Source organism: Equus quagga, chromosome 3 (assembly GCF_021613505.1).
Source record: "Equus quagga isolate Etosha38 chromosome 3, UCLA_HA_Equagga_1.0, whole genome shotgun sequence".
Classification (NCBI taxonomy): Eukaryota; Metazoa; Chordata; class Mammalia; order Perissodactyla; family Equidae; genus Equus; species Equus quagga.
In genome coordinates, this window is record NC_060269.1 from 121,065,822 (window position 1) to 121,087,685 (window position 21,864).

Genomic DNA, 21,864 nt, shown 5'->3' on the forward strand with positions numbered 1-21,864 from the left:
CCATGCTCATGCTCTCTTCTGCCATAGAAGCAATGCCAAATACTCACATACCCAGCCTCCTGTTACAACAAGGAATGGCCATAAGACCCTATTCTCATGGATGATATGTAAGAGAATGCTTCTGGGAAGTTTCTGGAATTTTCTTTTCCTTTATGATAGAAGAGGCACACCTACAAAGAATGTTCTTTTGTGCTCCCCCTCCCTTTCTGTTTTGGACTCTGGCCTGGCTTGAAGCTATGGCAGCCATCTTGAATCCATGATGGAACATCACAAACAAGCTAAGGATGACAAAGCAGAACAGGAACTGGGTTGTTGATCAGATTATCAGGCCACCAAACAACCTCAGCAATAGCCTTTTCTGAATTTCTTCTTAATTGATATAATAAATGTCTGTGTATTTTAAGCCATGTCTAGTAGTCTACTCTGTAGCTTATAGCCAAGCACAACCCATGTAGACATAAATAATTCCCTGATTAGGGTTGAAAGCAAAACAAGTCAATCCAGGCTATTACTAAAGAAGAGACAGAGTCTACGTCTACCCAGAAGGAGCAAGCCAGGCTTTCAGGACGACAGGTGATGTAGAGGAATGCTCAGACAGAAGGCACGTGGGTGGCTGGCTGAGCTCACAGGTATAGAGCCAAGTGCAGCAGAGCCAGGCTGGCAAACATGTGGCCAAGTAGCCACAGGAGCTTAAAACTAGAGAATCCAAAACAAAGGGCCAGGTAGGGGCTGGAGCCAAGAGAGGATCTTGAACAGAGGAATCCGCCTCAGGAAAACAGGTGTGTGTGGCAAAGGCTAAGCTAAGTTTAGAGGCAGCAGCTGAGATTTCCCAAAGGGAAGTGAGTGCTACCAATAAAGCCTGCAGTACTTTTACTGCATTAAGGAGTGGCCCAGGACTTCCCACATAGCCCTAGTTTCAAAAGACGTTACATGTAGGGAACAGGATCTCTATAAGATTTACAGAACTGGGTCAGATGTCCTGCCTCTGTCCCCCAGTAAACTCCTGAGTACTTATCACATTTAACAGTAACTATGAGTTTGTCCTCCTCATAAGGAAGAATTCAGCTCCTCTGAGGATAGAAACCACACTTTATTCATCTTCGTAGGCTCATTGCCTAGCAGAGTACTTAGCAATAACAAATTCACAGTTCACTTGAGGGATGGATAATAAAAATAATAATGGTATTTATTGAGCACTTACAATGTGCTAGGCATTGTGCAAAATGCTTTATACTCCATAGTTCATTTGTTTCATAGGAAATACTGTCATTATCCCTTCTTTACTGATGAAGAAACTGGGGTTTACAAGAGTTCAGTAAATTTCCCCAGAACACCCACCCAGGACATGTCAGACTCTGTATCTAAAACCAGGTCATCTCCCTCCAGAGAATAGTGCTCTTACCCATTAATGGAGAGAAAAAGAACGTAAAGTCGTTTAAGACACTATTAGAGAATTATGGTATTTGTCTCTTCTTTCTCTCACAAAGAAAAGTGGGGCTTTGATTCTTAGAAACTTGAGTCTTGCCCCTGTTAATAATTGATAGAGCTATGTTTTCAAGAACGTGGACATAAAAATGATGAAGTTGGGTAGTTCCAAGAATCAGAAGACGTAAAATTGGACATTCTGAGAGAGGACTTGCGTGACGGGCCTCGTGAGCTGCCTGCAGGATGGGTGCAGCATCACGGGCTGGAGTGCAGCGTAAAGATGGAGCTACTAGGATGCACAGACCAGGACCATCTCTAGGTTTTCTGGCCCCTTGCAAACCTGCAGTGTTTTGACAATGAGTAGGGAAAAGAGTCCCAATGATAACTAATATAGAACTTCCTGTACTCCCTTACAAATAGGAGCCGAGAGTCACTTTTAATCTGATGTGGAAAAAATCAAGTCAAATGATGTTTTCTGTAGTGGTCAGTTATGCCTCACATTTATACCTCCAACAGAAAGAAGAGAAGGGAATGAGAGAGGAAGGGGCTGTTATGCAGGCTGAGCAGGCAGCTACCCAATTTCCAACACAAGCTTTGACTCTTCTTCAGTTCTCATAAGCTCCCACCATCAAGCCACTTCTTTGGGGGTACAGTTTTGTCTCCAGAAATCTTTCACAGAAACATAAAAAACACTCCCTGAGAAGGCTGACTTGTAACTGAGTAACTGAGGCAGGCAGCACTGGCCTTGGAGGATGCTGAAATAAGCAGAAACTAAGAAGAAGGAAAAAATAAATAAATATAGATATAGACATATAGATATACATAAAGGGAAATTCCACCATTACTGGAAAAGTCCTGACAGCTGTGATTAAGAGACTCTATGAAGCTGGGTTCCCAAGTTCCATTGTTTAGTTTTCTATGTGGTTAGAAAGAGAGGTGGTACCCTCAGTAAGGGATGGTTAGTTTCTTTGTGTTGTCCTGGTAATAGAATTTCTAATACTTTCTTTTAACTGAAAATGTGCATAACTGTATGCATTCGACTTGCAGTTAAAAGCACCAGGCACTCAGAGAGACAAACCTTCAGCCTTCAGGCTCCTGCTGCTTCCTTTGACCGTGAATGAAGCTCCGTGACTCTAGAAGCCCAGTACTGCTGAGTGTCGATTCAATTGACTCAACATACGATGTTCGTGCCATGACTACAAGCTATCAGCTTCCCAGAGATCACAGTTATTGCTCTCGGATTGTAGGGATTAGGATGCATGACCCCTTGGGGACAAATGACGCCCTTCCTAAAGAAGAGTTTCTGTCACTATAAGAGTAATGTACAAGGATCGTTCTTAAAGAACCTAATAAGAGGAAACCCATGGAGTCCTCTGAGGCTGACATACTTTGTGTCACAACCACTTACACATCATTTGCCTCCCTCCTCTTTCTGTGTTAGAATAAGACCACTAGTTTAACTTTATTGGTTTCCAATACTTACTAAAATATACTTGCCACTTTATTAGGGATATTTATTTCCTTTAAATACATTTTTTTACTCACTTGATATTATTCCATGCTGATAATTTGCCATGATCAAAACTGTTCCATTGACTTAATAAGGTACTAAGGTACAGTGAGATACAAAACCGGAATCCAAAAGGATGTTAACAGCCTGGACTAACACAATAAAATTAAATTTTGTTGAATATAGAGCCCTGTACATATATGCAGAAAGGAAACTAACAAAATATTACTACATTAAATGAAAAATTGATGTTTTATGGGACTGAAAGTTTTAACCTCATGAATCTCTTGATTGAGAAAATATGTTTAAATGAATCAACAAGCCAACATCATACAGTGTGATGTGGCCACCAAAAATATTAATTTAATCTTTAGCTGCATTCATAGAATTGGATGACATTTTGTCTTCACTGTATCCTAGTACGATCAGTTTCAGTAGGTCAATATCCATAGGATGGTGAGAAGACTTGACACCCAGTCCTGCCAAAGACCCTAAATCTCTTGTCCCTAAAAATCCCCACCAAAGGCTTGATAAGGCCTTGGCAGGGATATTGTAGAGAAAATTCAGGCATCTGATAAGTGGTTGTTTGGACACTAGTTGCTTAGTGGCTAAGAGCCCAATATTTGGAGTCAAATGTTCTGGAAGTTGTATCACTTAACATCATGTGACTTTGAGCAAGGTACTTGATATCTGTGAGCTTCAAGCAGTTTTCTTCTGCTGCTTAATGAACAACCCCAAACTGATTGGAATGCAACCTTAAGCATTTATTGCCCACTCATGAGTCTGAGGGTTGGCTAGCAATCGGCTGATCTAGGCTAAGCTATTCAGGCTTTGGCTTCAAACTGTCAGTTGGGTCCAGGCCTGTTCTCTGCATCTCTCACTCTTCTGGGACCAGTCAACCTCCTGCAGCCTGTCCTTCTTTTGGAGATGGAAGGTGTACAAGAGGGAAAACCCAACCATGCAAGCATATTTCAAGCCTCCACATGTGCCACACCCACTACCAACCCATTATCCAAAGGGAATCACGTGGCCAGGATGAAAGTCAAAGGCTTTAGAAGTACACTCCTGTCCTCAAAAGGGCCATGGAAAAAGTGTGTCAATGTATAATACTCCTAACAGGGAAATGGAAAAATGGATCCAATAATTTATCTACTGCAAGGCCCTAGTTTTCTCATAGACAAAACAAGCTTACCATACCTGCCAGGTGTGCTAGGCAGACTATTAGCCACTCAAAAATGCCCATGTCCTAATCCCCACAACCTGCGAATATGTTACCTTAAATGGCAAAAGGGATTTTGAGACACGATTACATTAAGGATCTTGAGATAGAAAGATTAGCCTGGATTATCTCCGTGGTCTCAATGTATTCACCAAAGTCTTTATAAGGGAAAGAGGGAGGTGAGAGGGTTAGAAGAAATGCAACAATGGAAACAGAGGTTAGAGTGATGCAGGACCATGAGCCAAGGAATGTGCAGCCTCTAGAAGCTGGAAAAGTCAAGGAACATATTCTCCCCTAAAACTTCCAGAAGAAACATAGTCCTGTTGAAACCTTGATTTTAGCCCCATAAGACTCCTTTCAGATTTCTGACCTCTAGAACTGTAAAGGGATAAATTTCTGTTGTTTTAAGCCACTAAGTTTGTGGCAATTCGTTTCAACAACAACAGGAAACTAATACAGTAAGTGAGTAATTGTCATCATTCAGTCCTTCGTAAATATGGATATTGCAGGCTTTATGTTTCACATAACCATCATGATTAATTTGAATGGCAAAGGCCCTGCTTTTTATTTCTGGGGAAAATCATGAGTCCTGTGTCGTTGAAAAGGGGAGTATTTATTTAGGACAATTTGGAAGGAGTTCAGCAGAATCTTGGGGCATGAGAGGGCATCGTTTCTGCCAGATGTTCACAAGCAATGTGCTGATAGCTGTCAAAGGAAGGTGCTCATGAGACAGCCAGGAAAGAATATGTGAGCCTGGCTCCACACCAAAGGTAATGCACAGGGAAGGATAGGTGCTCTGCCAGCATGGGCTGCTTCTGGGCCACTCGTGGGCAGCATTGCCCGCAGTTTCTCCTGCTGACTGTGCTCTAATCCATGAAGCCCCCTCCCCCAATCTCTAGACCCACCACCTTCCTCTATGGTCATAGCCACCCAACTCTTCTCTTCCTAGGAAGACTCTCATTTCGTCTCCACTGGTTTGATACTCTTTCTCCCGATTCTCTTTCCACTGACCTGTTAGAGAATAATTCCCCAGTGCCTTCTCTTCAAATGAAAACTGTCTCTTGCAGATCAATACCTTGGCTTTCACTGCTCTGGCCACTTTGTGGACTAGTCGAGCTTTCAGAGTTTTCATATAACAAAGATCTTTAATTCCATACCATTAGTTACATATAAGATACAGAAACGAAGCAACTTAATTCTTTCATGGACTAATTTTATTGTTTAAGAATCCATAAAATAAGGAATATACCTATAATTTGTTCTTTTAACATGAACAAAATGTAGATCTATTTCTTTCCTCTTAATGAAACGTTCTGAGACACAAATAATTTGTCAGCAATTGGTGAGATAACGAATTATTAGAAAAATAAAATTAAGCAAAGAGATCTTATATCTTCGTTAAGTAGATTTATGCACATAAATAAATTCCTTTAACCAAAACTTTCTGTATGACATTTTATTCTGTTTATAATCTTAAATTCCCTTCAGGTGATAATGATTGAGTGATTGATATATTTCTAAAGTGTGTAACTTACAGACTAGTAAATGTATTTATTGTTTTTATGCAAAATTCAAAATACTGGGTTTCAGAGAAACTATCAGAAACTCTGCAAGCTTGAGCAGGCCACCCAAAGAATGTTTGTCTAGTCCTACTGTTATATTGCTTTTATAAAGTTTGGAAACATCAGGTGCTAATTCCCTAATTATGTGGTAACCATAGGCTGCCATTAAGAGTTCATTAAGCAGTTTCAAGTCATCTTGTGGAATCTGTGGGATTGCTCAGCATGTTGTTCTAAAGTCAGAATTCAGACAGATTCATAGGGTTAAGCTTCAAGCAATTAAACACAAGCTTCCACAAATTAAAATGTCATGATGATACAGGGGTTCTGATGAATAGGGGAGAATGAGAGATATTCCAATTTATATATTCATTGAATTAAAGAGAGAAAATTTTAATAGGATTCACAGAATGTGGATATGTCAGCGCTCATGGTCAGAGTCACCATTACTGACTTCTGGAGACCTGTAGGATCAAGATACAAAATACTCTTCAGTTTGGGGACCTAGACACAGAACTAAATCAAGAAAGCAAGCAAAAAATGCTGAAGAAAAGGATTCCATATAATCATGGTCTAATAAGAGAAAGACTAAATGGAAAAGAATATAAGCATTTGAGAAATGAAGAATGATTGGCAGAGACTATGCTAGGCCAAAAAGAAAACAGAAAAGGAGCCTCTGGAGAGGGGAAACAAAGTCAAGTGTCGTATCTGAATTCTTCCAGGAATTCCTCTACACAATCATTCACAACACACTACTGAATATTCCATGAAGGCAGAAACTGGGCTTTATTCATCATGTTATCTAGCATAATGCCTACTGCATAATAGATATGCAGTAAATGGTTATTAAATGAATGATTGAATGAATATTGAAGATAACCCACAACAGAAAGAGTTGAATGGAGCAAGCTACCAACACTTCACCATGCAAACTCCATTCCTATCCAGCATGGTAAATCTCCAAACCCAAAAGAGATTGAAAAGGGGAAAATAGCCACTGTCTAAGAGAACATCACTTAATTCATTAACTCAAAGTAAGAACATGTATTGAGGTCCTAATTAGTATTAGTGTCAAATGCTGTGTCAAAGAGTAGCAAAGGGATGGCATGTGGAAGGTGGTCACAGGACTCCAAGGGCTATCAGTCTGCAATTCTTTAATCGTACACAAATAATATATCAGTAGTACCAACTTATTTTTGGTGCTTTCTTTCCTCTGCTTCTTAGATGACAAGTCACTTAATTTCTTAATGTAATTTCTTGCATTGTTTGTAATTGTATCAAAAATCCTAGAGTTTCTTGCCTACTTGCTGATTGCTAAAAATGCAATATTTGCATTAGGATGCTTGTTTTAATAGAACGTTACATGAGAATTTCTCCGGATAAATGAGATTTTAAATCTTTCAACTTGGAGAGTTTGGAAGATGGCAGTATAGGAGGACTCTGAACTCAACTCCCCCCACAGACACAACAAATCAATAATTGTGAAACAATTTCCTCTGAGAGAGATCTGGAAACCAGATTTTTAAAAAACCCACAACAAGAGACAACACTGACAGACGTGCAAGAGGCAGAAATATACCTCTGCTTAGGAAAAATCCACATCCTAGCCTCGGCGATTCACAGTTGGCTGCCATCTCAAAGTCTACACAGAAATCGAAATATAGTGATATACACCTGAAATCTATATAATGTCATAAACCAATGTTACCTCAGTAAAAAACTACATAAATAAATCCTCCAACTTAATATTTCATATACAGAAAAACTCAAATTATAATTAGTTGATTAATAATGTTACTACCTTATGGTGTTGCTATAAGGAATAAATACGTCAGTGCACATAAATACTGAGAACAATGCCTGGCATTCCGTACATACTGTTATTGTTTTTCCGGAGTGGCCCAAATAAACCCACTGGGACCAAACAGTCATCAAAAGTATTGCCTCGTTTTCACTGAAATATTTTTCTACTGCCAAAGCTAGATTCAGTGAACCATGGATAGATAATAAATATGGCCAGAAACTTCTATTAATAACCATCCATCCTGAAGTTAATAAACAACATCGAGCAGTGGCCTTCCTTGAGTTAACCACATCATCCCCTTCCAGTCTCAACCTTTGCAATCTCGTGGCAATTTAATCAAATAATGTGATAGAAATTATGTTTTGATAAATTTTAGAAGTACAATTTAAAACTGAATAGAAGCTATTTAACTCTGCAGAAAAACCTTTTCTAGATGAAGATCAAACATTGGATAAATGACAGACTTTAAAATCTGCTAACCAAATGTTGAAGTTCAAAAGACCAGACTATATCAAAGCACGATATATTTACTCCTATAAATATCCGTATTTGTCATCATAGCATTTCGAAAGCTAAAATTGGGAATTTTTATACAGAGCATTTTACTTTTAAAAACCAAAACAGCAAAAAGCAGAGTTCTTGTATTATTAGTTTTGATCCAGACAATCGATTTCTCTGACACTCAGTTATCTGAAAGTAAGAATAATAATAATTTTCCTGCTTATTTCATAAAATTTGGGGTACAATTAAGTTAAACAATATATATTAAAAAATTTTACATAATGTAAATTGTTCTGCAAATGCGTTATTTTTACATTATTTTATTTGTGTTGCAATGTTAGAATGCTCATAAATACAAAGACACTAACCAGAGACACGCATGTACATACATAGACGGAGGTTATACGTTATATTTGAGCCCTTAGAAAGGAGACACCAAATTACAGTAGGTGTTATAATCATTTTCCTTCTTTGAATCTATTTTTCTCTAATATAGTAATTTTAAATTTGTAGAAAGAGGGAAAATAAAAATTATGGAAACTACATTAGAAGATTCTAATAGCTTCAACTTAAAAGGTTGAAGATAAGGTCAAGAAATGACTACCGTCTGAAATTTAATCCCATAAGAATAAATTAGAAAAAAATTAATGATCTTAATTATCTGCATCATTGACCCACTCCAAGAGACTTTGGAAATAATGTTGCTGCTAAGAGTAAGGTGTATCTCAAATCCAATCGTGCAAACTGGGTGATGAAAGCCATGAGCTATACAGTGGTTTTGTAATTTGTCTTGCATGAGATAACAGTGAATAATTTTTTTAAATAAATAATAATTCGTTTCTAAAATTTTTAAGTCATGAGGAGTAAAATTATTTACCTAGATAGAAATAGCCTTACTTACAACAGAATTTCTTAAAGAGAACTAAAACAGAACACGAACATCAGAGTGTACTGGTAGGATTTCTGGGCCTGTTCCTAAACCAACTAATTGACGCATTAGGATACCAACAGGAAACATGTCTGTCAGGATCCATCTTTGGCTCAGGAAAGACCCTCCTGGTGATCTAACCTAATCAGAAGCAAAAGTCATAGATCAATACATATCATCTTCATTTTCCTCGTTAAATACTGAAGACATAAGAACATTATGGAAGATTTTTATTAACTCTAGGGAACTAGATGAATTTCCCTTTTACAGTCTATGTCAATAATTCTCAAACTTTAATATATATAAGAACAACCTAAACAGCTTCTAATAAATGCATATTTCCGGGCCATGACTAGATTCTAGGTTTTCAGATTTCCAAATTGGCCTCTCTTGAGCATTATATTCTTGTCACCTCTGGAAGAGAAGAAAAAGTCAAGCACCTGGATCTGAAGAGCCATAATGTAGACCAGCTCAAGGCCTTTGAGTGATTCACCAAGGAACCAAGGAACCACTCTCTACACGGTCCACCTGAGCATCCAGGTGATCTTTCTCTCTCTGCCTCCTGGTTTATCAAGACCCTTAACAACCTTGATTAATATTGAACATCCTCAATTACCCAGAATTCTGTAGGGCAAATTAATTGACAAATGAAATAGAAATTTATTCTACTATCCCTTTTATAGACAACTTTCTAAATAAGCGGTGCTAAGAAGTAAAAATGTTTGAAGCAAATAGTTTCAATGACTATTCTCTTCACAGTTGAAATTTTTGCAAGGCATATGTCAATGCTTTATGAGACAGGAATAACAGAATGGGAAACTAATAGAGAGGAAGCAAAGTGATTTACAGAGTCTTTGAAAGTTTTTCTTTATATTTAAGGTTTCTTCTCAAGTTTCAAGTTGAGTGCTTTAAGATTTTGTAATTTAAAATAGGGAGAAAGACCTGACTGTTTCTTCAGTCACAGTTCCTTCCTTCAGTAAGATTGGCTGTGCTTTGGAACCTTAATCAAATATCCAAGATACAACCCTCCATTTTTTCCTCCCTGAGAGAAATTGCTACATTCTAGTTACATCTTATTAAGCTTGCTCCTTACTTTCCAAGGGATATGAAAAATATACAGACATCCAGGGAAGACTCACATCTGGTCCCATACCCATGTATAGGAGTAATCGAATGGTAACTTCTGCTTTTAGCCCCTGGGGCTTCTCTACTACTGCATGCTGGGATGCCTATGGGAACTTACTTAGTCATCCTAAGACATATGCCTAAGACATATGTCACCCTTTATGACACACACATCCCTTAGCAAGTAGCAAGCATCCAAGTCAGCTCTCAACATAATGCTAGGTAGACTGTATTGAACAACTCCAAGAGGTGCTGTTCACACAATGATGTGAATGGAGGCCACTTAGAATAGTCAATTGGCAGCTCTGATCCAAGGTAGGAGCTCCTTTACCTTATCTTTTGTCCTAGAGAGATCAGAGAATATTCCCATGATGATGATGATGATGATCAAACTAATGATGATGGACAAAACTTGTGAATATCTCCCATGGGCTGATTACCTATATTGTAAAGAAAGAAGGACTAGCTGGAAAAAAAACTGCTTAAATATCAAAAACTTTGAGGAACGTTTACTAGTAACCATTATTGTCCTCTTAAAGCAGAGGGTAAATGGAATGAGGTTAAATTATTAGAAAATGACAGTTTCATTGGATTTTTTTCTCAAAAAAGGGCTGATGGAATTATGCATAGAAAAAACACCCAGTAAATGTTGTAACTTAATCTAGTACAAAAATCTGACTTTGGAATTTCCTCTGTCTCCTATTTGTGAATTTATAGCACTATCAGAATAAAGCCATAGGGAGGAAAAGCTCTTCTCTTGTAGACTTTGAAGATTTAAGGTATTTACTCATAAATGATAGTTTTTGGAGAGATTTGAACAAACGAATTCAAATCAAAGTACTAAAATTAGTACAGCAGTTTTGTAAATAACCCTGCAAGTCATAAAGCAATTCAAATCACGACAAGCTAAATTAATCACAATGAATGCAAACATTTTTAAATTTAACTGTTACAGAGTCTCGGTCTACACCTTGGCAATAACAATTTCTGCATCAGATGAAACACAGAGGCCACTGAGATTCTCTCAACCTAATAGTCACATCTTGAGAAATCTATACAAATGTTACCAACCTAGTCAAACATAATCATCAGTTTCTGATTTTTTGGCTCCCTACCCCCAAGCGCCCAATCTGTGAAATCCTTCACGGGTAAGTTCTACATATGAAAAGAACCTTTGATCTTAACTGCTTTTGCCCTTTAATTTCTTTTTTAAATCCTCATGATGCAATCTTTCCAAATACTTCCTTTGAAATGAAAAATAGTCAACTAACTGATTAAAATCCTTTCTCCCCACCACTCTGGCATCCTTACACAACATCAAGGCACTGAATAATTTCATCACAAGAAATCATTTTATTTACATTGAAAAAGATATAAAATGGTATTACAATGAAAAATATTGGTTTGCTACCTTAATGATAGTGATTATGAATTCCAATCCTGAATTAACGATGTCTGTTTTTAACAGAAAATCAATTTACCAATGCTTCCAGGCAATTTCAAAAACTTGTCTTAATATTAGATCATTGCCAAAGACCCCAGCACCTGAATTATACATTTGTACATTACTGTGCAGGATCTATCACATTTTAAGGGCTCATTTTTTACTATAAGATCTGGCTTTCAGTCTGTACATATATGGAGGAATAACTTTTTCAAGTGCTGCTGTAAAGTCCTTAAGGGCAAATGAATGGAGAAATGCACCTCAGAGGAAACAGGCAACCTCCGCAGGAATGGGAGAAAGTCAAAGGTTGCCTTTGTATCTTCCTAATATTCCAGCTGAATCCAACTCCACTGAACACAGCACTCAATTTTTCCAGTTTAAATATTATACAGTTGATGATTAATGCTAAACTGGTGTCTTCAGGATGATAAACCAGAAATTAACTTCTAAGTTTTGCTCACATGCTCTGACCACTACAGTCTGTCTTTTTCTTGGCTAAGAAATAGACATATTGTCTTAGTCATTACATACTGGAAGAAAAGACCACTTAAATGTTAGAAATTTGACTTTGAGAAGTCAATCTAGTTTGCTTAGTGTAATGACCTTATTTTTAATCGATGGATGTTGAGACAATATCTTAGATGGGGGAGTGACTCATGAAGTATGTAGGAGTCATGAATAAGAGAGGCTTGCCTTAAACCGGAGAACAGACTGGTGTTGAGATGGTGAGTTAGGAACAAGTTTCAAAAGGAGCAAAGTGCAATGACTTACCTGTAATACTTTGGGTAAATTGTTAAATAGAGCTTGGCCAGCACTCACTTTGTATTTGACGCCTCTCACTGTACCATTTTTGCTTAAAATGTTGACTCTTCTTGTACCAAATGCCTTCTCACTGGCAGCCCTTGCTAACACCAGCAAGTTATCCTCGTCATTCTCATGCTCATCACCTTCTGATCCTATGTGGCCATTTTGCTGTCCCTCAGACTCACTTAGTCCATCTATGCCACAGATACTGGCACATTCAGAATCCAGAGAGCCTGCCGGTTGCCCATCTTCATACACCTCCTTCAGAACTCGCCCGCTGTGAGATGACGCGATCCGAAACCGGACTTTCCGTGGCCTGTCATTTTCTGGTTTCGTCTCCCTTTTTAGCATGGTCACATCCACCCCCATAAACAGTTCACATAATTCTGGATTCCCTTGCTATTACGTTAGTTCACCTGCCACATGGCAATATTAGAGCTTAATTCTAGTGACAGCAGCAGTCACGAAACTAACATTGAAAGGAAAGAAGATTCCCAAGAACTTACAGTGCATCTGTGCTATTAATAATGAATGTGTGTGTGTGTGTGCTATGGTTACCTTTAAACTAAAACCTGCAAAATGATCCCAGCCTTTAAATATTAACTAGCCATGGTAGATTCTTTAACAGGACAAGTGCAAGAAAGTGGCATGCAATGAAACAGAAAATAAGTACAGAACAAAGAAATGAAAGACTCGAATTTTGAAGCCAATGGTGAGTGAGAAAAGGATCTTAGCAGCAGAAATAGCTTTACAGTTCATTGTCCAGAGTGGAGGCCAGAGATAACATATGGAATCAACTGTGTAGGAAGGGAGGTCCCAGACTTCTCACATTGCTCGTTTCTCCTGTCTTTCTCTCTCAATGGGCAATCTTGATAAAGGGCAATGAGCATGCTACAACCCTGCATAAAGCTATCAATATTGGTTCTTATTAAAGCATCAATTACACTTTACCTACATTGTATAAGATGAATTTTCAATCTACATCTTCAGGTACAAGTAGTTTTGCTAAAGAATAACTTTTTAACAGACTCTCAAAAGAGAACTTTGGCTTTGTGGCTTTCCCACTTCGGCTAGCAGAAAATGTTCTCCTCCACAGAGGGAAAGGTTTTGGAAAGGAAACATATGGAACAATGAGGGAAGAATGGAAAATCCTCCAAGCCAGCCAGATCAGCCAAAGCAATCCAAGTGATCAGCACTGATAAATACTCCATCCAAATCACCCATGCATAGAGAAGTTTCCTCCTTGCTCTGTGCCTGTGAATTTCCTGTCACTTTGGCAAACACTTGAAGAACCTCTTAAGATACAAGACCATATTGAAACTTAGACTATAGGGAGTACCCCCACCTGTCTGTACCTCCAGAGGGAGCATATATGCAGCTGGCCCTCACAATGCATGTCAAGTTTTTTAATGTTTATAATTTTATCTGGTTATGAACTTAATTTTTACTTATTTTATAAAATTCAGAGAATAGCACAAAATTGAAAAAAAGTCACAAATAATATCACTAGAGATATTAATAATTTTGTGAATTTTCTTCCAGTCTGTATGAAGATGAGATGCTCTGATGCTCACAGAACTACATTGCCCAGCCTCTTGCATTTAAGAGGAGAGGGAATAAGTGCCTAGCGTTTTCTGATGGGATGTGAGCAAAAGTCATGCATCATTTGTGGACTAAGGTGGTTGGGACAGAGACAGTGCCTTGTTCATGCTATTTCTCTTCCTTCCCCACCTGCTATCTGGAAGACCCCAGCAATGTTGAAGCCAAATACTGAGCTTGTCAGAGTCACAGAGAAATTCACAGCTAACACCACCCTGAATTGGACTATGGACTATGCTATGAGCAAAAGTAAGCCTGTATTGTGTTAAGCAATGGAGACTGAAGTTTAAAGGCTGTTTGTTAGAGCAGCTATCATTACAGAATTTGACTAATGTGCTCTCATATATAAAATCATACTGCACTTATTTAGTTTCTTGGTTTTTCCATTCAGATTTATATAGCGAGTCATTTCTTATATCTTTATTTCTGAAAAACATGAATTCAACGTATATACTAAAAGTCCTTCTAATAGCTATACTATGTTTTATTTTACTCTTTCTGGATTACTGGATGTTAAAGTTATTTAAAATATTTAGTAAAAAAAATGCTGTACTGAATATTCTTGCTCATAAATCAGTGTACATATATCTAAGTAGTTCTTTAGCACAAATTCCTTTGTGTAAAGTTAATGGGGCAAGAATTTTTTTAAATGTAGAGCTTTTGATACAAACTGTGAATTGCTTATGAGAAAAGTTGTATAATTTATACTTCTACTAGCATGTGAGTTACTATTTTACTGTACTCTTGTTAATGCCAACATTGAAAATTACCAGTTTTCAATACTTTTTACTTTGCCAAGTTGAAAAGCAGTGTTTCATTGGTGTTATATTTTCCCAACTTTGACCACTATTTTTTCTTTTTTTATGTGTTTTTTTTTTTTTTGAGGAAGATTAGCCCTGAGCTAACATCTGCTGTCAATCCTCCTGTTTTTTGCTGAGGAAGACTGGCCCAGGGCTAACATCCGTGCCCTTCTTCCTCTACTTTATTTGTGGGATGTCTGCCACAGCATGGCTTGACAAGCAGTGCATAGATCAGCACCAGGGATCCGAACCAGCAAACCCCGGGCCGCCAAAGCGGAACGTGTGAACTTAACTGCTGTGCCACTGGGCTGGCCCCATGACCACTATTGATAATTTTCATTCTGAATATTTTCTTCCTATAGAACTCTCACTGAAGAGAAAGATGGAGAAATATGAGAATCTCTACCACATGGCTAATCAAATTGGCAATCAAACATTAGAGAATTCTATATAATGCCAAAAAAGAAACGGGGGAGGAAAAGAGGGAGAGAGAGAGCACTATGTCAACTATATCTAAGTGACAATATAAAGTGGCTTTAACTCGGCAAAGTATAAGAGTATATAGTCAAAGTATACAACAAGAGAACTTAAGTGAGGAAATATTTATTGGGGCAGAAGAAAAATAACAACGAAATTTTACATCCAAACGTCTAGATCTTTCAGAATACACAGTAATGAGTGGGAAGGGCAGGGATATTAGCTTAATCAAGAAAAAAATCAGGGGCTGGCACCATAATCGATTGGTTGGGTTCCTATGCTCGTCTTCAGCAGCCTGGGGTTTCACTGGTTCAGCTCCTGGGCACAGACACGGCACCGCTCATCAAGTAATGATGAAGCAGCATTCCACATAGCACAACCAGAAGCACTCACAACTAGCATATACAACTATGTATTGGGGGGCTTTGGGGAGAAGAAGAAGAAAGAAAAAAAAAAAAGACTGGCAACAGATGTTAGCTCAGGCGACAATCTTTAAAAATACAAATCAAAACTTTGTGTTTGTCCAAATTATTTCTCTGTCCTGAGCTCCCCACATAATCTACCCCAGCTCCACCTTTCTAGGCTTTTGAGTTGGAAACAGTGTACTGTAGCACAAGCAAGATTTTGGAGTCAAAGGAATCTTGGTTCCAATTCCAGCATATCTAAGTGAGACTCTTCTTTTCACCACCCAAATCTTCAATTTTCCCAACAGTAGTATCGAGATAACAATATCTACCTCAGGAAGTTGTGCTTGCAAAGTATCTGGAACACATTATTCAATGTCTGTGATGGTGTGCATATATACCATGTGGATAGATAACTAATTTTAGCCTTAATAAGGCAAGACAATGGTTATACAAGACCACAGTCAATAAATATATTTGAAGAATAGAAAAAATTCACTAGAATGACAAGAAATTTTGTGATATTTTAAATATGTATATTAAAAATATATATAGTGTATATATATATGTACCTATATACATGCATATATATGCATATATAATATTTTTAAATAATGAGCCTAGCTAAGAGTCATCTCTCTTTCAAGGATGAACTGAAAGTCCACCAGACTGGACAGCAGCCCACCACAAGTATGAGGAAGTATCTGCTAGTGTGAGAAGTTTTATATCTTGATATATAATATATCCTTGATAATCATAATTCACACTTCTATCTTAAGCTAAAATAAAAATTTAGCTGTTCTTCTCAGTGGATAAATCTTTGCAATTCTTCTTTCATTCAAGCAATGAGTATTCTACAAGTATCTATTGAGTGCCACCCAAGGATAAGACATAGCAGACACTACAGTAAATATAAAGACACATAAAAGTATGCCCATGCCTTCCGTTGGTAACATATGCTTAAACAAAATAGCTAGAGTTCAGTACAGTATCTTAAGCTCATATAGAATCCCTCTTCCTTGAAATAACCAAATTTGTAGTCATCTCCAATTTAAGACATCAACACTATTCTCAACATTCTCCACCCTCATTCTGTTCACAATTTGTTCCCAGCTGCTTCATGTCAATAGAGCAACTTCTAACTACTCCATTTGCCACTTGTTGCCAGTACCAGTTTATTCCCTTTATTTTAGCAGGTTAGCATAACTTCCTTCAACAAGAATTTCCTTCTCTTCCTTCAGATGTACTCTTACAATCATTCATTCATTTAACAATATTTATTGAACACCTACTGAACGTCAGAGAGTTGCTAGATCTATACAGGTGACCCTAATGAGCATGTACCCTGACTTTAAAGGTAGATAGATAACATACAATAAATAAATATATAATAAAATTATAACAAGAATTACTAAGAACAAGTAGCTATAATGAGAAATAATAAAAGAAGTGAGCCTACTTTAGAGCAAATAGCCACAGTAAGCCTCTCTGAAAAGGAGACATTGAACTAGAGTCTACCAAACTTAAAAGAGGTTGACCACGTAAAGATCTGAGGTGGACAGGAGGAGCTGGAGATAGTCCCTCAGTGCAGTGACATATGTAAAGGTCCAGGGGCAGAAAACCAGTAGGTTTGTTCAAAGAGCTAAGAAAAGGCAAAGTGGCTGAAGACAAGTTGACTCCCATTCTACAAAGCTCTTTTCAAAAGAGGACAAGACTAGCAAGACCTCTCCTTCCTAATCTAATCCTTAATTTATGCAACCCCCTCAAAACATGAAGAAAAAAACCTATAAACCATATTACCAATATAGAAATATTTCAAACATTCCTAGATTTGACATCAGTGGCCATCTATTTATTTAAAATAGTAAGTTACAAATTCCAGAAGGTATTTGGGCTTAGAATGCTGCATTAATGAAACTAGAACTATTTTGGAACAATACTATTAATGATGAATTCAAAGAAAAAAATTACCCCTTGGTCAATTCCCAGTAGAAATGGTAATCTACAGCTAGACTTAGGCCTGGATATTTCTTGTCAGTGTCAGTTTTTTAATCAGACTATCTAATTGTTTCCGTATTTGTAGAGGAAGCATGACATAAAACATAATGATTCTTTTACTCATCCTGTCTCCAAATATTGCTCCACATACAGTTTTGTGTCTGATTACGATTGTGTGGTAATAAGTAATTTTATCCATATTCCTGGCTTTTGAAGCATAATTGTTAAAAGTCCCCTGAATCATAGTAAATATGTACAACATGCCTCCAGTTTTATAGCTATTTTATAGCTATCATATTCACTATTTTGTTTTTTGGTCTTGAAAACACTAAACATTGATCATTGAAAGTGAAGCAGAAACTCTGCCAGTTGTTGGCAGAGTAAGTGTCTTTACTCCAGCAACACTTGGAACTGGAGAAGTGATAAAGCATGACTCGCTCCCCAAGCTCTGTTCCCAGAACTTCTGTGGATGGAGAGAACCTATCGATTTTCATTTTCTAACTACACTGGTGATTCGAGGGGAAAAAAGATTTACCAACCACCAGTGAAATAGAGAAAATAAGCTATCCCTGAAACTTTTCGGCTTATAGAATATTGAAACTTTCTTAACGAACACAAATACACAAATCAAAATTCACAGCTCAATTATTAATTTGAAGTGCAGAGAACTTCTAATCACAAAAGAAACGGAATGCATTACAGGAACTATTCTTTGAAAACAAGACTATTGCCTTATTATATATCAAGAAAGATGAATGATTTCTTAGTTTATAGATTAGTGGTTAAGAATGAGGGTTGTGGGTACACACAATGCTGGGTTTGAATCTTGGGTAGGCCATCCTCTATGTGACCTGAGCCTCAGTTTCCCCATCTGTCAAATAGTAGTTCCTATTGCATAGAGTGTTTGGAAAAATTAAATAGAATGATGTGTATGAAGTATTTAGCATGCTGTTCAACAAATGATGGCTAGACATTCTTATCAGTTACTTTAACTAAATACACACACTGTTTGGAGGACAGTGAGAAGAATGGGACTAGATCAGCACAATTAACTGGCAGGGAATCAAGGCAACCACATTCTGTTTCTGGTCTGATTCTAGGGCATCAAGGCTGAACCACTCTGTCATCACGTAGATCCTGGAGAAGGGCTCCAGTTTCCGGCAGCCTCACTCACTCTATATCTCCGGACTGAGAGGTTATTTCATATTAAGTGCTGCACTGTGGGGAGGTGGTTTCAGTGCCAGCCCTATGGATTCTGGGTAGGCACAGCTGTCTCAGACTCCTGGAGCTGCACAGCTGTGGATTCAACATGCACCAGCATTTCCATTGGGTAAGTACCTAAACTCTCTAAAATTAGCAAAATCACAGATGAAGGAGGATCCATAAAGAGCCCCCGGAGCAACAGTTTCCCCAAATAGACTTTTACAATTAGGTTTTCATCTTTGATTCCCCCGCTGTATCTTGTAGAATGTTTTGCATATAAACAGTGCTCAGAAAAATGTGTGCCGAATTAAAATTAGCTAAGTTAGATTTTAATGTCAGAACAAACTGACCTTATATTCAGGAGAAAGGTAAATAACTAACATGATTACTTCCATCTCTTTCTGTCCTGCTTCCAGTCCCTATGCAAGGTGGGACATAACATTTATTTACTTTTCAGGCAAAATATTGGAGTCATATAATGCTGTTGGTGTCATCAAGGCACCATCTACACTATATTAGAAATTGTTGAATGCTGGAGAGTAAATAGTGTACTCTGCCTATAGTCCAAGAAGAAATCAAAGAGCAATAAATCAAGTTTACCTATTAGGTGTTGAAAGTTGACTTGGCTGCCTTAAACTGATAAAAGCCATGTGATTCAAGCATCCAGTCCACTCAGTACCAGGTAGCTATAGGCTCAAGCTTCATTCTCGAGCATGAAAGGAGGATTTTGCTATTTCCTCTTGAATAAGAAGTTTCTTGTGTATTGTGTGGCTAAGGTTCTTCAAACTGGAATAAAAAAAGAAATCACTTTTACGTCATTCTTCAATCTGACTGTCACTATGTAGAATACTTATAAATATGTCTTATGGTAGAAAGATTTTTCAACTAACTGTGTTATTACTCCAGGATATTGGTGTATGGATTTGACATTTTTTAATACCTAATAAAGAGACTATCAATGGATAAAATTACACTTATATTTATCCTACACTTGGGAAGTTTACATCTCAAAAACCTATTTGAAACCATGCCAAAAACAAATCCAACTGGCGTGGAGAAAAGGGCAGACAGGATAAATGAACATGGCACTCAAGAATAAAGATGAATGAATAAAGCTTTTAAAACGCAGAATCAGACCCAGAGATACTCAAAGTATCTTACTAAATATTATAAAGACCACAGTTTACCCTTGAGATTTTTCCAGAATCAGAACAGAAGCAAGAGAACAGAGAAATAGAGTCACAGTATTAGAAACATCAGCCTAGGAAACTAAAAGCAGTGTTCCAGATCAGCAGCAGATCTCAGCACAATGTCAGTGCTCAGTGTGGCAGCTTAAGACTGGAAATCTCTGGAGCATGAATTTATGTTGCCCTAGTGAGAATGTGCTTGCAGAAAGTGTAAAGATCCTTAAGAATTTTCAAATCTACTGAGATAAAATGGCAATGCTCTCAGCGATGACCCTGCTGATAAATTTTTCTTAGTCATTATTTTTAAATTGATGAAAAGGTAGAATGTCAAGAGAAACATGCCAGCTGACTGGAAAAATACAGATTAAAGAAATTCTTATTCTGAGACAGACTCTGTCTTATTCTTGTGGTTGAGTTTTTTAAATCACTGAAAGTTTAACATACATTATCTTTTACCAATAAATGGTACAAATTTAAAATGAATGGGCGTTGCCTCTTTAAAGTATCACAAATGATATTTCATAACCATGTTACCTTTTTTCTTCCAAGAGCAGGATGCTAGAGTGGAGCCCTGGGACAACCTAACTCTATTATCCTATCATCGTTGCCAAGGTAACAGGGGACTGTTGATTCTACTGTCTGAGATGAAGGTTAAAACTGGCAAGGAGAGGAAAAACGGTGAGCCAGCAAGACAAAAAACCTGTGTTCATTTAGAAATCTAGAGATTTTGTTTGTTTGTTTTTCTGGTGAGATTATAGTTTTGAGTCCACAAACAAACTAGAAAGTTTCTTAAGAGCACACGAGTGGTGCCCAAGAAAGGCTAGGAAAGTTCCCTTGAAGAGAAGGCATGATGGGTTATAAATTATGAGCTCTGTGGCTGAAAAAGCACATGACCCCAGAAATCATGCAGTCCAGTCAAATCTCCCAAAGTAGCAATTACACATTGAAGAGGGGGCTTTTACAGTATAGTTTTGCATCATCTTTCACAAAATGAGTTAATGCAATTTCCAAAGCTTTTGCAAATATTAACTTGGAACTCTAAGATAATCGGACTGATTTGTCTTTGATCTGCTCTGTTTGCAAAGAGAATCTTTTTCCAGTATGAATATGTAAGTCATATTAGAAACGAAATAGAAATTCATTAATCACTTATATCGACTGCCCACCATTAGGAGAGATGCACAAAGGATGTTTGAGATAATCTTTGCTCTCAAGAAGTTTATCATCTTCTTGAGGGGAACAAACTACAGTTAAAATTAAATTCCTTACAAACGAGGGAATGTGTGTGCAAATTGAGTAAAAGATCATTCCTGTTGGGCTAAAATAGCATAATAGAACATGGATCATTATACTTCTTCTGCCTCTTCGTTTTGCACAAACTGCAGTGTTTAGGGATCACTCCTGGTTTGTGGCTGAAAGAAATGTGAGTGTGGCGGGGTGGGTGGTGTTATCTGTTGTATTTTGTCAGGATCAGGGAAGCCGAGAGTGAGTAGGTGGGTTGTGTGAGGGAATAATGGCGATGACATCTTGGTGTCTGTTTCCCTCTTGGAACCTTGGAACGGTTTGAAGCCCTAAGATTGCAGAGTGACAACCAGAAGCTGGGAGTCGCTTAGAAGACTCCATGGGCTCCAGGGATAAGCCTTGCTGCTTTGGAACCCAGGGGATAAAATGAGATGAGGAGTTGAGAAAACCATTGTCCCCACTTCTGCACAAAAACTCCTACATCTCTGACACCCTGGAGATTAACCATTGCTCGGAGCATTAGAAGACAGCACCCTTGATGTGGACATTGTGGCTTCTCAAGGAGCAGGGGCAGCAGTTGACATCTGTAAGGCCTCTCCAGGCAGCTTCAGGGTGGTGGGTATTGATAAGAAGGA

General features: G+C 37.8%; 1 protein-coding gene across 1 annotated transcript in view; it reads right to left on the reverse strand.

Moving 5' to 3' along the window:
• LOC124237626 (glutaredoxin domain-containing cysteine-rich protein 1) overlaps nt 1-12,703 on the reverse strand; it is a 111,594-nt gene extending 98,891 nt beyond the window's left edge. The window contains exon 1 of the mRNA XM_046657491.1: nt 12,287-12,703. Coding sequence (XP_046513447.1) covers nt 12,287-12,688 — 402 coding nt within the window. The 5' untranslated portion in view covers nt 12,689-12,703. The remainder of the gene's footprint in view (nt 1-12,286) is intronic.
• Nucleotides 12,704-21,864: the final 9,161 nt, after the last annotated feature.